The following is a 19,778-nucleotide window of genomic DNA, read 5'->3' as shown; positions in this document are numbered from 1 at the left end:
GACGCAGTCTTCAGGGATCGCTTCCTTGTCTTACCCTCAGTGGTGGGAGACTCTGCGTTCTAGCAGTGCAGGAAGAGCGGAGCTGCTGAGAGATGCTGGGACTGGTGCTGGGAAACATTTGTGCAGAGCAAGGCTGGCCCATGATGTCCGGGGGCGAGGCGATCCACAGGATGTGACAATCTACTCCTAGCACCGTGCATCGCCTAAAAAACGAGGAAAAAGAATACAGGAAGGGAATACCTGAAAGGAGAGAGACAAACGGAAACAAGCCTTTCACCGTAACACGGCGGGCAGGGGAGGGGGCGGAGAGGGGAGAGGTGCGACACGGCAGGCAGGGGAGGAGAGTAGAAGGAGGAGGGGGGGAGGAGAGTAGGGGAGGCACGGCCTAGCGGCAGGCAGGCAGGGGAGGAGAGGAGGAGGGGGGAGGAGAGTAGGGGAGGCACGGCCTAGCGGCCGTGCAATCAAGTAGTGAGGGGGCGGAGCTGGGGGAGGCTGTGGAAGAGAGTAGGCAAGGTGACACGGCGGGAGGGGGCGGAGCGGGTAAACAAAGACGGACATGCACGCGCCCGTGACTTTTAAGGTCAATGCGCATGCGCATAAGCTTAATGCGCATGCGCATTGACCTTAAAAGTCACGGGCACTGCAAGGAATCGCCACGATTCCTTGCAGTGTAGATAAAGAGTGGATAACTCGCAATACTCTCGCCTTGCTCGATGCGCATGCGCCTTCACAGGCGAGACCTAAAAAACAGTGGTTCCCTCAAGGTGGAGGAAGAATACAAAAAGAGACCCAATGATGATGCTGTCACGTATCTGATACAGGCGGAGAATCAAGATAAACCGCCACACGGCCTCCTTACGTGAATGAGGGTTTTTTAACAGATAGAATACAGTGGACCCTGGTTGCAGGTACAAGTGATCCATTCCCCTCTGATTTTGACTGACCAAAAGGAAGTTGACTGGATCATAGCTCCTTCTAATTACCCCCTCCCTGATTATAAAATAAGTTAATTTTGCGGCTTCTGTAACCGTATGCTACATCGATGTGTATAGAAATACGCTGTGAGAACTTTTGTAAAAGATTTTTTTTTTTTACAGTTTCCACTTCAAATGAGGGGAACCTGCGTGTATGAGTAAACCTTTTAAAACAATTTAAAGTTCTTAATGTGAACATGCTCAAATATTATGATTTAGTAGTGATGTGTGAAACCTTTTTGCTCTCAATAGGTAAAACAGGAGACGAGGGAAGAGTTAGTACTCTGTAATAGTTAATGCATCGTAATCTGGAGTCGTGAAATATCGGATTCTAATCTGATGATTCCCACAACATGTCCAGTGCTATGACATTTTCTTTCTCAGCCTCAGTTCCCTTGCTAGTAACTTCTGAGTGCTTCTAAAGGCAGGAAATAGAAAACCGTATCAAATTGGCAATTTAAGGAAAGGGACGGATGAGGGGTTTCCATTAGTCTTAAAGCTTCAAGTGCAAACAGCAGAGTTTACTATAAAAATATATAATTTACAATACGTCTCACTAATTAAATGCACCCATGCACAGTAAAGTATCAAATAGGAAAAATAATTGTCAACTATACTTTTTATAAGTAAATATGGTTCCCTTACAGCACAGAACGCATTTTAGAAACGGCCAGTTTAAGTGAACACATAAAAAAACTACACATTCACTTTAGAATTCTATTCCAACATATTTTGCATTTATTGTACAGTTAGTCTGGGAAACAGGGTCTAAAAGCCTCAAGGACAAATGTGTACGAAAATAAGATAAAGTTATAAAAAGATAGTTTATTCAGAGGAGCTGAATGGCAGAAAATCTTAATGTACAGCGGATCTGATTTAGCAAACCATACCAAAACAATCAGGAAAAAGGTAGTCCATTCAGTTTCAGAAGAAAGCTTTGATAAGAAAAGAACTTGTTGAATTATTGAAGCTAAATCACTTGCAATATAAGGGAAAACACACATTCTTAAACAGGTGGAGGACGCATATGTCTTTTTGTATAAAGTGAAAGCACAGAACGCAGAGACGTGGTTAAAAGGCTCCATGGGTGCATATTTTGGAATAGCAGTTCAAGGAACTGGGATACTTGAGCGGACTGTGGTGCCTGGTTGTTTAGGAGACAAGAGATAAATTCTGCTGTGACGAGAAAGACTTGGAAATGTAGCCCGTGAGTTGATTTCATGAGGAAGAACTGCCGATTAGAAAATGTTAGTATATCAAACTGAGCTTTCTTGTCTTTTTTTTTTTTTTTTACAATACATGCTCCCTACAACATGTCCAATTACTCTGAACAGTAACATACATTGTTTTTTAATGCTGTAAAATGAGAATCCATGAATAATCTATGCATATTTTTAAAAAAAAGTGAATTCAAAGTTATGAAAATAAAAATAATTAAATACAAATTAGCTTTAGTATGTGTACAGTAAAATGCAAATTGAGCACATTTGTTTGAGGTGGTTAGCACCAAGCAAGGATGATGTAGAATTATGAATATTCCTAACCTGCAAAATGATTCCTCCACATTATATCAGCGAAACTCATTGGTGGGCCACTGGGAGGGTAGTGTTTACCTTTCAAAGGCTCATGATCAGTCCTTATCATGTCCATTAAAGAATTCTCCAGAGAGTGCAAGTTAAAAGTGTCATAGGGCCGATTCCGGTCCTAGAAGGAGAAAAAAACAAAACATTAGGACTACCAATACAATTATGGTACGTTATCACGAACACAAACAAGTCATGAAAACATACAAAGAGCATGCAATTGATTTTCAAGATCCAATCGGGTACTCACATTTAGAATATTTGAAGTTCAACATTTTACATCAAGATAAATTACAGTTCTCAAGCTATGTCATATCCAACAGTATAATTCCACACGCAGGCATGACAATTATTTGATTGTCTTCATTGTGAAGCAAGATAGTCTCGTATTTTTACACATCCACACATGCACCACTCCATGCTCCTACTTAAAAGTCACTTCATCTCAGTTTCACTTTTTAGACCACTGACCGGTCTAAGTAGCAATAGGTCAATCAAAGCTAATACAGCACTTAGGAGGATTCTTAAGTTCCTATATCAAGGACAGTTGTTGGAACTGAGTTCTCCAACTTTTACTATAGGAACAGCTAATTCTGTTTCAATAAAATCATCCCCACCTACTGACAATTATTAGTCTCACAATACTGACCATATTATACAAGATTAAACTTTGGCCTATCCTATGCAAGTTTCATAAATATAATTGTCTCTATATAATTAATGACACATCTGCTAATCGTCACTGAAACCCAGGAAATAGTACTGGCAATACGTTTCTTCATTTAGGCATGGAGGATCATTCCTGTACAGGCAAGACATTTTCACACATAAAAAGATGTATGCTGTATAGGTGTCCGCTATCCCCTGTACAGATTGCCATTCCAGTGGAGCCAGTGGCCCGTGTGCTATGTGAAAAGGCCCGAGAGCGGGCTGTACATTTACCATGCGATCTTGCCATGCGGATGGGATGATGCTCTTCTCTTTTTAAGAGACCACACATTTAGTCTAGCAGAAATAATGAAAATATTAGACTTTGGTGGTGAAATTTCGTGACTACAAGCAAACGGATAAATCATCTATTCCTTCTGCGCCTCATATCTGCCCTACACAGCATTGAGGAGTACGATACCCTGTTGAAGAGGAAATCTAATAAACACACTACATCTGCTGTATTGTCCAAAATTAAAAAGGAATGGGAAATGTAGACATGTCGTGAACACCCTATACTTCGAAACAGTGCACACCATCTACACAGACATCTGACAGGTGAAGGGAAAATGTGAGCAGAAATTGTAAAAAGACATCAAGGACATGTAGTGGGTAAATGGATTAGATAATGTAAAAGACGACAAGGAATCACTGATATAAATCAACGAAACTTAATTATTTACATCAGACTTACTTTTTCCCAGCTAGAATGCACCCTGGTGCTACAGATTTGATCCTAAAATGGCAGGAGGCACAAGCTTATTTTTACAACATGGTGTGGGACTTAAACTTCACAAGATATCACTGGGTTGACGAAGTGCTTGAGCTCATAAAAGAAGTGTAAGGTAGAACTGTAGGCCTTGACACTTCGGTGTGCCAGTTGGGCCAAATGCAAAGAATGAAATTCTTGAAAGAAGTGTTTAAGTTTGCCGACTTAGCATTAGTGATAGGCAATGGGAATATTGCCAAGGACTAGAAAGGATGTAGGGCCCCAGACACTAATAAGTCTCTAAATTATCTCAGAAAGGGGTCCACTGAGGAGATGGCCACGCTACGTACACAATGCAGAATTGATTTGAGGGGGTAGGGGGCATGGGATACAACTACATTGGCTATAGAAAGTGCATTGTGCACATAGTAATATATAGAATTACTAGCTTACCCGTCGCGCGTTGCTGCGATCTCAGAAGAAAGTAAATTCAAGGAAACTTGTTATGATAACATTAAATTTACATTGTGTCCTTGTTATTGAAACTTATTCATTTTATTTTTGAAAACCTTTCTAAGTGTGGCTTGAGCAGTGCGTCCTCGATTGGCTTCCAATCTTGATTCTGGTTGCTCTCCTGTTTCATTCGAGCGGGTTTGAGCAGTGCGTAATTGATCGTTTTCCAATCTTGATTCTCGTTGCTCTCCTGTTTCATTCGCGTGGGCTTGAGCAGTGCGCAAACGATCGGTTTCCAATCTTGATTCTCGTTCGTTTGAGAAGAACGGGCTTGAGCAGTGCGTACTCGACCGGCTTCCAATATTGATTCTCGTTGCTCGTTCGATTGAGAATTACGGGCTTGAGCAGTTTGTATTAGAACAGCTTCTAATCTTGCTTTCCTTTGCTCGCCTGTTTCTGAAGCTCATAATGCCTTTTTCTTTCGTGCTTCTGATGTAGATTGACCAATCGATTTCAGTTTGTGGGTCATAACTGTCGACGATGCTCGCAAATTCGCTGTCTATTTCAGTATTCGAAGGATTATGAGGGCCCTGGGGGGCTGATTTAAAAAAATGATTTTTTTACAGAAACCTTCACGGGAGTGTAGTACTCAACAACTTCCCAAAGTTTCATGGTGATCAGATGAATGGTGTAGTAATGCATAAAGGACAAACAGACAGATAGACATACTTTTGTGTATATATATATATATATATGTATATATAGACTAGCTTACCCGTTGCGCGGTGCTGCGATCTCAGAAGAATGGAAATTTAAGGAAACTTGTTATGATAACATTCAATTTACATTGTGTCATTTTTATTGAAACTTATTCATTTTAATATGGAAAACATTTTAAAGTGTTTTAATTCTGTTTATTTATTCGAGTGCTTGTGGATACACAGTATTTTTTGTTTTTCCGTCTGGTGCATACACAAATAAATCGGTTTTCCAACGCGTGAGCTGGCCACATACAGTTGTCCAAGTGAGAAGCACGGATTCTCCAAATCTAGTCCACACATTTGTAGCGATTGTCCTTGTGCTTTGTTGATGGTCATTGCAAAAGTGAGTCGCACCGGAAACTGTAAACGTTCAGTATTAGAAAGATTATGAGGGTCCGGGGGGCCATATTTAACACATTTTTCTTTTTTTGCCAGAAACCTTCGCAGGAGTGTACTCAACAACTTCCCAAAGTTTCATGGCGATCGGATGAATGGTGTAGTAATGCATAAAGGACAAACAGACATACATTCGTTTTTTTATATATATATATATATATATAGATTATGTTAAAAATATGGAATGCATGACGGCTGCTTAAGATGTATCAGGAGGCCCTTGATCGTGGCGTTTTGCCCCCATCCATGCGTGAGGATTGTATTTCTATGGTGTTGAAGCCAGGTGCAGGGACCTCTGACTCGTCTGCCTATCGACCGCTTACAATGATCAACACAGACACAAAGATTCTCTGCAAGGTATTCGCACTCAAGCTGTGGCCGGTGATCTCTCATCTAGTCCATGAGGATCGATGTGGTCTTATTCTGAGGTGTAACACTACCATGAACCTGAGAAGGCTCAGCAATGTAATGCATGAAGCGGATGGCAGGGGAGAGGAATTGCCAGTAGTTTATTTTGATATAGCAAAGGCTTTGATACAGTGTACTGACACTATCTGATGTGTGTGTGGGATTTAACACGCAGAATCGATCATGGATGTGTCAGTGTATACTGCACGGAGGGCTAGGGTGGAGGATGGTCACCTGTGCTCTGAGTCGTGGGTGGTGTGTAGGGGTACGCAACAGAGATGCCCTCTCTCGCCTTTACTTTTTACTATAGTGCTTGAGCCGCTAGCAGTCCAAATTCAGAAGAAATGTAGAATATTAGAAAGGGTGATGGAAATCACCTGGTGTCGCTCTATGCAGGTGACACTTATCTTACTGCCCTGCGGGAGTCCTTACCTCTGCTTCTAAAATATTTAGACACGTTTGGGGAGCTTACGGGTATTATGGTAAATCTGGCTGTTTCCATTAGGCATGTTGGTGGATGGAGACCTTACCTCCCTGCCTCTGCATTGAGAAACTGACCAGTTGGTTACCTGGGGATCATGGTGGCCCGCACTGCCCAGTAGTGACAATGCTGCAATCTTGATAGAATCATGGAGGCTCTGAGTTCCTCTGTGCAATTTGGAGCTCCCTCCCGCTGTCATAGGATGAGTGGCCGTAGCCATGATGGTGCTTTTGCCATAGTGTCTGTACACTATGCAGAATTTGTTTGACACTTTTCCCCAGGGCGATGTTTAGGAAATCCAGTCCACATAACAAGTGTTGATTTCTTCAACAGTACATCTTGATATAGCCGATACAGCCAACACGTGTTCCGTCGTAAGGTATTATATACCTGGACTTCTTCAGGGCTGTAATTATGGATACACAGTGTCACAATAATGAATAACCAACAAAGAACAAGTGCCTATACTGAAAGTACTTTCAGAGGGATTTAACCACCAGAAAAGAGGATTCTTCAGAACTGGGGTGTGCTTATAAATTGCTTTTTATTTTTAACATCTAGGTCAAAGAAAGAGAGGGGAATATTTGTCTTAATCATATACAGTTGAACAGAAAATACAGTTTTTATACACACCAGAAAAAATTATTATGGACACAAAAACAGTGAAAATATTTTTACAGTGATTATGCATAATCACTGTAAAAATTGTATATATAATTGTACATATTGTAGCAGACCCAATACTCTGCTCGGTTACATATTCGTATTTAACCTTGTTGAGTATTTATAGATGTTTGTTGTATGAATGGTGAAGGATGATTGTGATATGAATGAACTTGATATGCTTGTTGGATTTTAACATTTTCACTGTTTTTGTGTCCATAATAATTTTTTCTGGTGTGTATAAAAACTGTATTTTCTGTTCAACTGTATATGATTAAGACAAATATACCCCTCTCTTTCTTTGACCTAGACGTTAAAAATAAAAAGCAATTTATAAGCACACCCCAGTTCTGAAGAATCCTCTTTTCTGGTGGTTAAATCCCTCTGAAAGTACTTTCAGTATAGGCACTTGTTCTTTGTTGGTTATAGATTGGCCCAGCCTTGCTGATTTAGGGCCAACCCTACTTGTCTCCAGGACAATAATGAATAAGCATGGACAGAGACAGAACCGTCACCAACCAGTGTATCACACTGGATATAGTCACCGGAATCCGAATACATCACAGATTTTGCTCTGTGATAGACCAACAGCGAACCATCACTCACCCTAGACATTTTTAGGAATTGATGAGAGTTCCCTTGCCATTTTTCAACTATACTATTTGCCTATAGGATTGTTCACTCTTTTTCTTTGTTTTGGGTGGCACTTTTCTTCTGCACACCCATCACTTCCTGATAAATGGCAGACTTCAGAAGGACTTGAGGATCCCGTGACTAAAGATTTAAGGATCCCATAGTCTATAAATCCACATCCAGGGAGTGGACAGGTGATTGTACATTCTCTCTGTTGATGAAGATGTCTGCTTATGCTCTGCTCTTCATCCGTGTTCCTGGATCTCCAGGCAAGACTATCTTCAAGCCAGATATCAAGAACATCTTCCCAGAAATTTTCTATTTGTAGCCCTTCTTAAAATTCCTTTTGCAGCATCACGGCAAATACTTTCCTTGCAAATATGCAAAGTCTTCCAAGCTCTGGCTTCAAATGCCACAGGCTAGGAACAACTAGAAACATTAGGTATTAGCTGTTTGGATTGTGGGAACAATTTTTGATCCCTGTACTGTACGGTGCGTCTACATACTGTGATTCGGTCATGACAACATGAACAAGTTGTGCCCTGCAAGAACATTCCATGCCAAGAATGACAATTATAATGTCAAGAATTACAAGAATATGTCAGGAATGGCCACTGTTGCACCAAAGTTGGGTACTTTTTTTTTTTTTTTTACATAATTTTTATTATTTTGCCGCCAACTCACAATTTAGCACAAGTAAGAGTCAAAACAATCTTGTACATCGGCACACCCCAGTGTTCTTAATAAGGAATCAGGATCGTCTATGCAGTTAAGTCTGTTGCGTTGTCTGCGGCAGTCTCAATCTTCCGGTCCTGGCGCAGTTAGTGAGTGGGTGCCGTTCTAGTGTCCGTTCCCAACTGACCCTAACCCCAACCCCAACCCCAACCCCAACCCCAACCCGGGTACCCCCAACCACCTCCCTCCCTCCCCAGCCCCCAAGGCGTGTCACATTGGAGCATTCGCTACTGATCTTGGGGGCCAATACCATGAGTATTCTATGCAACGGGACCAGCGAAAGTGCAATGATGTGAAGCATCTCACATGTGGGTCGAGTGCAGCTCTGCGCCGATAATGTAGAGTGTAAACCTACCGTCTGCTTTGTTATGTTGTGTGTGCCCCGGGGTCAACTGCCAGGACATCATCATCTGATCCTCAGGGGCTATAAGTTCCATAACTAGGCTCTCGCCCTCCAAAGCCTTCTCACTGTCCGTTCTACGTGCAAATTGTAAACGGATAGTACCCTCACACTCAGCCCACTTTTGGAATTCTGCCTTCAACTTATCTATACTAGGGCACTTTTTCGCTTTCCAATGGTTGGTTATAGTTCTTTTGGCCAATAGGAATCCCAAATCAATAAATTTGCTAGTGATTTTGTTCTTTGAGATGTGGGGGAACCAATGTAGGATACAATGTGCCATGGAGGGTTGTAGGTCTTTATCAGTTACATCCACCAACAGGGCCGTCACCTCCCTCCAAAAGAGGTCAAGAGATGGACAGTCCCACAACATGTTTAAAATCCGATTCAGCTATGGCGCACCGCGGGCAGGACGCTGGCTGGGTCGGGAAATATTTATGCAAGCGGGCTGGTGTTAGATATGCTCTATGAAGGATGTGAAAGTGCACTAATTGAAATTGCGCATTTCTTGTGCTTTTCCAGGCCCTCTCTACTATTCCGCTCCATGCCCCATCTGGAATGTCTTTCCCTATGTCCATTCCCCATTTAAGATTCAGGGCTGCCATTGGAGACAGGGATTCTTGTGTCATGAGCCTATAGAGACATGTCACTGCTTTTATGGGGCCCGCTGCCATCACTACATATTGGCACCCCATGGAAGTGGGTGGCTCTGTAAGGCCTGTTTTCCAGAGTTTTCTAATGGCTATCATGAGTGCAGTGTATTGTAGAAAGTCACCGCCTGGTAGATCATACCTGGCTCGTCGGTCGTCAAAAGGTATCAGGGCTCCCTCCTCATAAAGGTCCCCCATTGTCAGTACCCCCTGCTGTTCCACGATCTCTAATTTCTGCCAGTTGCCCCCATGTGGCAGGGCCCTGCACATCCTCAGTGGTATTTCAGATGCATATGGGGCCTCTATAGCCAGTCTCCCCAGGTATCTGTTCCAGCATTTCCGGGCTGTGGCAAACTCCAGGGTAAGGTGTGTGGTCCCGAGCGGGAGCCGTAGCACTATGCGGGATAGGACCATCAGGGGACCCCACATCTCTCTGAGTCCGCCCTCTTCCCTAGTGGCCCTCGCCACCCACTGTGTAAGCCACTGAAACTGGGCTGCTGGATAATACATTTCATAGTGCGGGACCGCCAGCCCTCCCTCTGCCCGGGGTCTCATGAGTGTGTCCAGGGCTACTCTGCGTCTGCCCTTACCCCACAAAAAAGAGGTGACCATCGCTCTGAGCTGTTTAAAATAGGCTGTCGGAACTCAGATCGGCAGGGCCCTGAAGAAGTATAGTAGACGCGGTAGGGTCACCATTTTAAGAAGCGCCACCCGTCCCGCCACTGATAACGGCAAGGTTCCCCAGAATTCGAAGTTAGCCCTGGCCCCCCTGATTGCCTTCCCAATGCTCCCCTCAAGAATATCTTGAGGCCCTGGTACGCCCGCCCTGATCGAGAGTGTGCCACCAGGGGCTCCATTGCCATAGCAATAATAATGGGGAGAGGGGACACCCTTGTCGCGTGCCCCTCCCCACCCTGCATGCCTCCGAGATCACCCCCCCTGCCTTGACCCTGGCGGTCTTGTCTTCATATAAGAGGGCCGTCCACCTCACAAAGTCAGGGCCGAGGCCCATTTGTCACATCACATGGAATTGGTAAGCCCAGTCTAAGCTGTCGAAGGCTTTCTCTATGTCAATAGCAAAAATCGCAGCGGAGTCCACTTTATAGGAATCCGCCTCCCATATATATTTTGGATCCTTCGTATATTAAGCGCTGTGTTGCGAGCAGGGATGAACCCGGATTGGTCGGCATGTATGAAGGTAGGCATGTGGGGGGAGCAGTCGGGTGGCCAGAATCCTGCTCAGGATTTTGTAATCAAGGTTGAGCATGGATAGCGGTCGATATGCCGTTCTATCCAAAGGTTGTTTGCCTGGTTTTAATAAGGGATAATGATTGCCTCAAAAGTGGAATCAGGCAATCTGCCTATTCTTCTAGCCTCATTATATAGGCGTGTGAGGTGGGGGGCAAGCAGATCAATTTAAGTGAGATAAAATTCCACTGGTAAGCCTTCCGTGCCCAGAGTTTTGTTACGGGCCATACTTTTGATGGCTACTCGCACCTCCCTAACTTCGATGTTCCACCCCAACAATTTCGCCTCCTCCTTGCCCAACATCGGCAGGGCAACATCCTGCGTGAACTCTTGTAGTTCTTCCTCAGAGGGGATTACTCGGCTGTGATAAAGCTCCGTGTAGTAATCAAAGAACAGTTCATTTATTAAATGCTGATCAAAGCGGGCGACCCCCACCTGATCCCGCAGCTCGAGTATGACGGAGCTGTGACGAGCAAGATTGGCTCACTTGAACTGACAAGGATCTAATTTTTCATGGCCCAGGTACTCCTCTAATAAACTTATTTTGGAGAATCCAGGAGTCATTTTTAAATCACAATCCCTCCTCTACTTACAAAGAGCCCTCCCTGCTGGGCCCGTTGGGCATTGCAGCACCGGTGCAACGAGGAGCTGCCCTATGATGATGATGAAGCATGACACCCCTCGGGGTGAGTAAGGGCCCTTGCTCCTTATTGGAGCTATCCGTGGGCTAGTACTACACTACCCTTCCACGCAGCTATCGACAACTGACTTGGTCTGACATCTTGTCACTCCCCGCCCCCCTCACAGCCGCTCGGCTCCCTCCAACCCCTTAGGAACAGCATACTCTTTGTCTAAAGTTACTGTTTGGGGCCCGTAAGCTGGACCTACTAAGCCCTCTGCCCCTCTCTGTGACTTTGTAAGATGTGGATTGCCATGTGCGGTGTGAGGTGGACCACAGGACTTAATCTGTGGGCAGGACCTGCGCCCAAACCTGTGCGGGTACCCAACCACCCTACTTCCCCATGGTCACCCAACCTACCCCAAATGGGCAACAAATATGTTCTCGCAAAGCCAGCCACTATGTGAGTAAATGCCAGATGGAGTGTTCAAGCTGGAACACTCGCAATGATATGCAGGAAGAATACTGTGAAGTAACTGTAAAAATAAAAAATAAGCCTGAAAAATGGGTCTGTCTATCTCAAACTGAACTGAACTTGAGTAACAGACTATTGCATGAGCACGTGCAGAACCATGTACAGTACACTTGGCAGGAACTGTGTCGAGACAATATTCTGAGGACACCTTTTCATGCATGGCCGCTAAATAAACAGAAAGGCCTCTAATGTACACTGCCTTTCAAAATTTAACCACTCTTCTACAGAGATGGTCCTTTCTTTTTTAGCAGACTTCATAGGGATTTTACATTTGCTGCATTTTACTGAAACTGAAAATATCGATTAAGCTTTGGAGGCCAAGTCCGCTGAACTGCTAAAACTGAAGTGCCATGTTCCTACTTCGTAAAGTTCTTCACTGGCTTGCGAATGCCCGTTACTGGGATCATTATGGGTCTGTTAGTGTATGTCCGTTTCCTGAGAACGTATGAGTAAGTTGAATACTGCATTGTTGCTAAACCTATGACATAAGAGAATAATACAATTATATGAAAGGCATTATTTAATGGAATAATGAAGTAGATGCCCTCAAAGCTTAACTACGTCAGCCTGAGTACCCTTGGAAGTGATCATACAGAGGAAAGATTAAGGTGCCATCCACCCGTAGCAGCCATGGAAGACATAATAAAGATAGATACCAATATTTTCGAGAGAACGTTTTCCCAAGAAGAGGCAGTCTTGTACTTGGTTTCAAAGACAACACAGAGACAGCTTCTTGAACATTTGATACAGAATGAGGTTAACGATTTCATTCTGCCTACTGAGACCTCATAGTATTTAGAATATAATGATGGTTACAGGCTGTCACTATGTATATCATCTGCCCGACTGGGTGCTGGCACCTTCAAATTAAAGAAATAAACTGTGCACCTCTTACCTCGTCATTCCAAAATATGTTCATTGACTCCAACACTTGCACAACATAGTAACATTACTGCCACTTATATCAGGCATAACAATGCTTATTTATTTCAGGCATAACAATGCTTATTTATTCCAGCCACCGTCAATAAATTACTTCAACCTTGAAAAGCAGAGGAGGTCAATAAACCATTATCTAGCCACCGCATCGCAAGAAAGCCGTTTCAAGGATAAATCCCAGAACCAAAGGACTTTATTGCAAGGATAGCAGCAGGCGACTAAAATAAACAAGAAATCAGCACAGTGAAGTCTCGCCAGCCATAATTAGCCTTGGTGGCGGATTAAATTTAGTGCGAATTTCTCTTGGAACAGATATATTTCTATTCTGCAATTTTCTATGTAGTTCGCTTATAATGGAAACCTTTTAAAATCTTTCAAAGGTTTATAAATCTAAGATGAAAAACAGAAACGCTTTTTTAAAACATACTCTCTGGACTTCAATTTGAATTCGTGAAAGCTGATGTTTGAATGCTCAAAAATGAAAAATAGGCTTTCATTCAAAGATGAAACCAGGCACGGTTTGAGCATAGAACACGGCAGTAACACTTGCGTCACTCTAAAATAAAAACATTATAACTATCGTAATTATCACATTTCTTGGGGAACTGAAACTACTTAACAAAATAAAACAATATTACAAACCAGTTTGGGACCATGCCACTCCCTTACCCCACCAGTAATGGGCAGCTCCCCACACCTACCTTTTGCGTTCACATGCATTCACTGTGCCTGCAGACAAGCCCACGCTTTTCGTAACATTATTACAGCAGGAAAAAAATCTAGTTTTTTAAAACTAGAATCAATTCTCTTCCTAGATCTGCCCTATCTAATCTGCCACACCCTACTCGGTCTGCTTTACATCCTCCATGTCTTCGGGCCGGGGCCTCTATGCCTGCATCTTTTCTCTTTAAAGTCTCTATAACAGCCTGGTCACGCAGTCCCTTCCTGGAGCCTCACACAGATAACAGGGAGCAACAAGCATTTACAATGCAATGGTTTCGCCTTTGGGAAAGTTAGAGCTATTGGCATTGTAAATGACAAAATTTGTATTTATGTGTTGGTTTTGAAAACAGATAAATAAATGGCATTGTCATTTACATTGCCATTAGCTTAATCTCTGCAGTCACTCTGCACTCCCTAGTCACTCTGCACTCCCTAGCACTCCCTAGTCACTCTGCATTCCCTAGCACTCTGCAGTCACTCTGCACTCCCTAGCATTCTGCAGTCTCTGCCTCTCCTTCCGCCCGAGTCCCGGCGCCCAAGCAGGTTTGTGCAAAATCATGCAACCTCCACTCATGTGGTTTGTGCGGTTGGAGACAGACCCTGTTAACACGCTCATATGCAAATGTGGCCATTCAAACACGCTCTCTCAGGCGGGGTCGCCGTGTTCCTTGACCCATGCATTAGTGCTACTGATGGCGACGTTAATGAAGAGATGATCGCTAATTACAGGCTGAGGAACCAGCACCTCCTCGGATCTCCATCCAAACCCAACAGAGAAGCGTGCCCATCCTTCACTGGTGCCTTTAGCTCCTTGAGGGACCTGTGGAGGTGGCGAGGCGCTGGGGCCTCTACTTGGCCAGGGTTGAATCCCTGCCGCTGCTGGACGAGAGGGACGAAGGAGGGAAGCAGATTTTAGTCCCTATTAAAAAGGACACTAGAAGGCTGGGAGAACAGCGAAACCTCCATGTTGGACAGCTGTAAAATCGTGTTGACAAGTCGTCATAGAACTTCTGGGAGAGGAGGGGGTAGGGGTTGAGGCGTCCGTATTAAATACCCAGAGCAGCGAAGGCGACCACTCAGAGGCGGGAGTGGTGCGTGGAGGGGACAGGGCTATACTCACACAGGGTTGGGGGTGAGGTAAACAGACAGAACGTAGGGAAGATTTGGACGTCTACACAGGACATGGTCGTGTTAGGTAGATTATTCATGTGTAGAATGAGCACTTACTAGGCAACTCGCTCTCAGTCTCTTTCCACAGACAATCCACAGCTGTCTCTCACCCACTCTCATTACCTCTCTTCACCACACACTTCCATTCTGGCATATAGACACTATCACAGGCAGACTCCCTCTCTGTTTAACACACACATGCTCTCCCAACCCCAAGCCACCATTTCTCTCTCAAAGAAACTATCGGTTTCACACACACACTTCACATTTTACAAACTATTCCACACAGTAAATCCCTCCCTTACACACACAGTTATAACTTTGTTTTTCTGTCAGACAGACACATTGCTTCTTCCACTCTCTCTATCAAGAATAGACTGCTGGTCACTCTCACATTCTTGCTGTCTCTTTTTCTGTCTCTCTCACAATCTATCTCTCACGCACATGGCCAGCCTCTGTTCCTTCAGACACACATGCTCCAGCAGTGTCAGTTGCGCACCTTTTGCTCTGCGCACCCCTCCCACAGATCACGCTCTCGGGCTAGAGGACTTAGGAGGAGAGGGGTGCAACCTGCTTGCCTCCTCACCAGGGAAGCAGGGCAGCATATCCTTCCCGCAGTTGGGCTACCCGCAGTACCTGAGCGCCTGCCCAGGAGCAGTCTACGCGACAGGGGAGTGCCAGGGACTCCTGGCTGCAGCCGCCACTGCAGCATCGGGAGCCCGGGCCGGTGGAGGCTGGGAGCCAGCAGCCCGGCTGCCCTCACCGCCTCGGTGCTGGGCATGTACAACGCTCACGTGCCCTACGTCACTTGTCAGTTTTGCTATAGGTCTAGTTTACCGCATTACAGCCTCTCAAAGAAATTCAAATTAAACACATGGAGTACAACTATTGCTCATTAATTGGCTAATGATCTGACCCAAAATTTTTAAAAAACTCCAAAAGTTGTTATAAGTCATGACTGAAGAGACAGACTAGCATGAAATGTAATAATCAAACAGAAATTCCACCACCTGTGAAAGGCAAGTGCAAGTTAGAAAATGTTTTAAAGACCATATGAGGAATAAGAATTAAGACCAACAGGGGCCATCCCTATTTTGATGAAAAAAAATTGTCAATCACATTTATAACAGAAACGTGTAGGGTTTACCTCATAACTGCAGCTTTCCAAAACAAACTTGTAACGGCAAGATGAAAATGTATATAGTTGCCTTGTTTTCCATTATTACAGCAATATTAGGTATCTAACTACTGCCTTTAGTACACCAGTAGATCATAAACAAAGACTGCCTATCTCCAGGCATTCATCTAAAGTCACATCAAAGTTCCCTACTCTGATCATTCCTGCAGAGAGGACACTGAGTCAGCGAGACAAACTGAGGTCTACAAAAATGTGAGATTTCCGAGAAAAGGACAATTGGCCTAATTCGATGAAGCTAAATTAGTTACAAAAATTATTTTGATTTAAAAGACGGAAACAGCATCAACAGTGCTCTAATATTTTAGCATAAACTCGATTGATACAAATTATCACACTGCTTGCAAATTGCGCAGCTAATCACGGTTATTCAGGCTTGTGCACCGAGGGTTTCCAAGAGAAAGTAATTTTCGAAGCGACTGGCACTGTGCATGCCCTGAATCAGAAGATTAAAATGGAAAGCTGAATTTCACTCGAATTTCATTTGCATGCACTTTTCCTGTGAGTGGCAGCATACACGAAGTGTTTTCTTTTACAATGATGTGAAATGATTAGGCCAGTTAAAGGTAGCCAACAAACAACGGAATGGTCAATACAAATATGTTGAAGATCAAGGAGCCACTGATGCACAGATAATGTCGCACTTCATGATTTTCTACTTTGAGAAAACACTTTTTTTATTGTCTTTTTTTTAATCAACATCAGCGCTTCAGCATGAAAAGACCAGCCAGGCATCAGTCAATTAAAGATTAACCGGTTTTCGTTCCATTCATCTTCCCTTCTAACGAAGGATGTCAATCAGTAGATTTCACGCTCATATTGTTTTTGCAGACATACCCACATGTACTATATTACTACCTTCTTTAATATGTTTAAAGCTTAGTTCTACGCGATTTCTACTGCACAGACTTCAACTGCTAGGGATAACTTTCCACTAAAGCACTACATACCATGCCAATGTCATGAAGCCCCCCAAACCATTCAGTTTGTATGCCACTGACAAAGACTGGTTATATCTAAAGAACAAGCATTTACAAGTACAGCCCCCCCCCTTTGAAAGCACCCGCACTCACCGGCTGTCTTCTGGCGGGCGGGGCTAACCTCCTCACACGGGAGCCTTGCTCCCTGCAGCACTCCTCCGGCGGTCGCTTTGGGGCCGCGGGCGGGGTTCCTCTCCTCCTGGGCTCTCCTAGATGCAGCAGGGCTCCCTCGCATCACGGGAGCCCTGCAAACCGGCCGCCAGGCTTCTTCTTTCTTCCCCCCGGGCTGCGGGGGCGGGCACTTCCGGCCAACCACTTCCGGGTCGCTGCGGGCAGCGCAGCGGCCCTTCTCCTTAGGCAGGCAGGCGGGGGCTGATTTTATCGGGCAAATGCCGGGTGGGCACCGGCTCTTTAAAGATAACAATCAATCGAGGTGGGCACTCGATCGGCCCACAAGTCCATACACGGGGGGGGGGCGGGAGAGGACGAGGGGGGCGGGCGGGAGAGGACGAGGGGGGCGGGAGAGGACGAGGGGGGCGGGAAAGGACACGGACGTCGGGAGGGAGGAGGGAAACGTGGGGACGGCGGGAGGAGGGAGGACAGCAGCAAGCACGGCCGGCCGGACCAGACACGGGGGCGTTCCCGGCGTCCCGTGACGTCGGCAAAAGCCAAAGAATGTCGGGAACGCCCCCGTGTCTGGTCCGGCATTGACGGACAGGCCCCTCGTCCAATGGCAAGGCTCCGTTTACGGAGCCAGCCAATCAAGGACGAGGGCCGAACCAAGCCACACTACAGATCTCAACAGGATTTCGCCTGCGCCGAAAAGATGCGCAGAGCGCATCTCTTCGCAGGCGAAACCTAAAAAGTGCCTTAGCCTCTACTTTTTTTTACCTTCGTGTAGCACCTTAAATTGTCATCTCTACTAGAGTATTTTCTGGGCCTCTCATGGGACCTCACCATGTCATCTCGACTCTACATATCTGTTGCTAATAATGACAGTGCCTCAATAGCAAGATTATCAATACTTTCCACTTACCTTGAATCAAAGATTTTGAAATTACTCTGGAGAATGCCCCGCTGAGGCTGCTTCTATCTTAGGACGCTGAAGTCAATAGATTGCTCTCTCCTAAAAATGAATAAAATTCTCCCATACCCAATTCCCCATGCCATGCAAATGCCATCCATAAATACGACCGTCAGCACTCTTTAATTTGTAATCTTTTTTGTCTCTGGTTTGTTAAAATCAGACAAAGCATACAAAAATTAGCTTGCCATACACTACAACAAAATACAAAAAAAATCATCTATTATAAAGTACAATTCAAAAACAATATAGGTAATGTTAAAGAAATAATTCACTTTTATGCAGTACTAGTGACACAAGCACCACCTGCTCCATCTTAACTAAATACAAAATTCGACATATAACGGGCCGGTGCTTTTAATCCACAAACTCGTGTTGTTTATTTTACAGTTATTCTCAGATTTTTGAAAAACAATATACACATTACCAGTATGTCAGTTAAAGAACACAATTTCACAGTTTAACATTATTTCAATTTCAAAAAATCTTTATTTCGATCACAGATCATAAAAGATACGGAACAATATATACAATTAAAAGTTATTAAACACAATGTGATCCAAATTTAAGAAAATTAGTTTAAATATTGAGTAAAACAGGGGAAAGAACCGCTGATGGTGTCCATTATACCAGTCTTTTCATCATTCGACTTCGGGTGAACCACAGCGAAGTTAAAAATTTTGAAAGTGCAAAAACTACGGGAGGAGAGAGGTCTGATTTTAAGACTCTATAAGCGGTTTGGTAAGATCTAACATTATATACACAAACAATTAACCACTTGGCTGCTAAGGTACAATTACTCCTCTGCATTAATTTCCATTGAAATCAATGGAAAGTCCATGACGAGTTACCCTTGTCATTAGCGGCGAAGAGGTTAAGAATTGTTGGACACTACACAAAATCAAAAACATGAATATGCTCAATTGGACAAAACACAACACCAGTCCAATATTGATAGGTGAACACACTCAGGTCATCTGAGGTGTACATACATCAAGTATCAACAATCTCCTGCCTGCGTGTGCAGCCCTGGGAATTAAAATTGTTCACACTAGGAGAGTAATTATATTGTTTCCGGAATATGGTTTCACGAAGCGTTTTTGAAAACAGAAAAAAAAACTGAATAAAGACAGACCCTCGGACTATAACAATTCAAACCAACAACTGACACAGGCAACCTTTCGGCCCTTGCTTCACCATCTCCCCATCAAAGTCATAAGGGAAGAGCAGTTTTCACATAAAGATACCACCACTATTCCAGGTCCTGACGAAAACCACAAAATGAACGTGGGGTTGAAACAAGATACTCTTATAAGTGCCCAAGGAGAAACGTATATAAATAATTACTCTCCGCCTCAGTGTGTTCACCTATCAATATAGGACTGGTGTTCTGTCCAATTAAGCATATTCATTTTTAGGTCTCGCTGAGCCAGCGCATGAGCTGTCTGCAAGACATTTAGTTAGTGGCTTTTCAAAGTGCTACCACATTCTTTTCCTGGCCTCAAGCTTGCATTCACGAGGCCTAGAGCTTGCGGTTACGCACGCGGGTGCACGGTTACGAGCACAGGCGCCGTCTCGCGGGCACCCTTACAGCCGCGATTACTTTCCCGGCGCCGCCATCTGCCTTTCCTCGTGGCACCCGTACGGCCAATGCTATTTATTTTTTCTGGGAAAGCATACAAATTAAAAGCGATGTTGGTTCAATTTCCCAAAGAATGCGCCCTTTCTTTT

At 44.1% G+C, this 19,778-nt stretch overlaps 1 protein-coding gene across 9 annotated transcripts in view; it reads right to left on the bottom strand.

Moving 5' to 3' along the window:
- CPEB3 (cytoplasmic polyadenylation element binding protein 3) overlaps window positions 1-19,778 on the bottom strand; it is a 1,233,156-nt gene that overhangs the window by 622,833 nt on the left and 590,545 nt on the right. For 8 of the 9 annotated variants that reach the window (XM_086922496.1, XM_086922503.1, XM_086922495.1 and 5 more), the window contains one exon: window positions 2,519-2,678. In XM_086922496.1, the coding sequence (XP_086778622.1) occupies window positions 2,519-2,678 (160 nt within the window). The remainder of the gene's footprint in view (window positions 1-2,518; window positions 2,679-19,778) is intronic. The other variant, XM_086922500.1, reaches the window with a different exon arrangement.

The sequence above is a fragment of the Lissotriton vulgaris genome, chromosome 5 (genome assembly GCF_964263255.1).
Source record: "Lissotriton vulgaris chromosome 5, aLisVul1.2, whole genome shotgun sequence".
Taxonomy (NCBI): domain Eukaryota; kingdom Metazoa; phylum Chordata; class Amphibia; order Caudata; family Salamandridae; genus Lissotriton; species Lissotriton vulgaris.
Note: the sequence above shows the minus strand (reverse complement) of the source record. Positions and strands in the feature narration are given on the sequence as shown.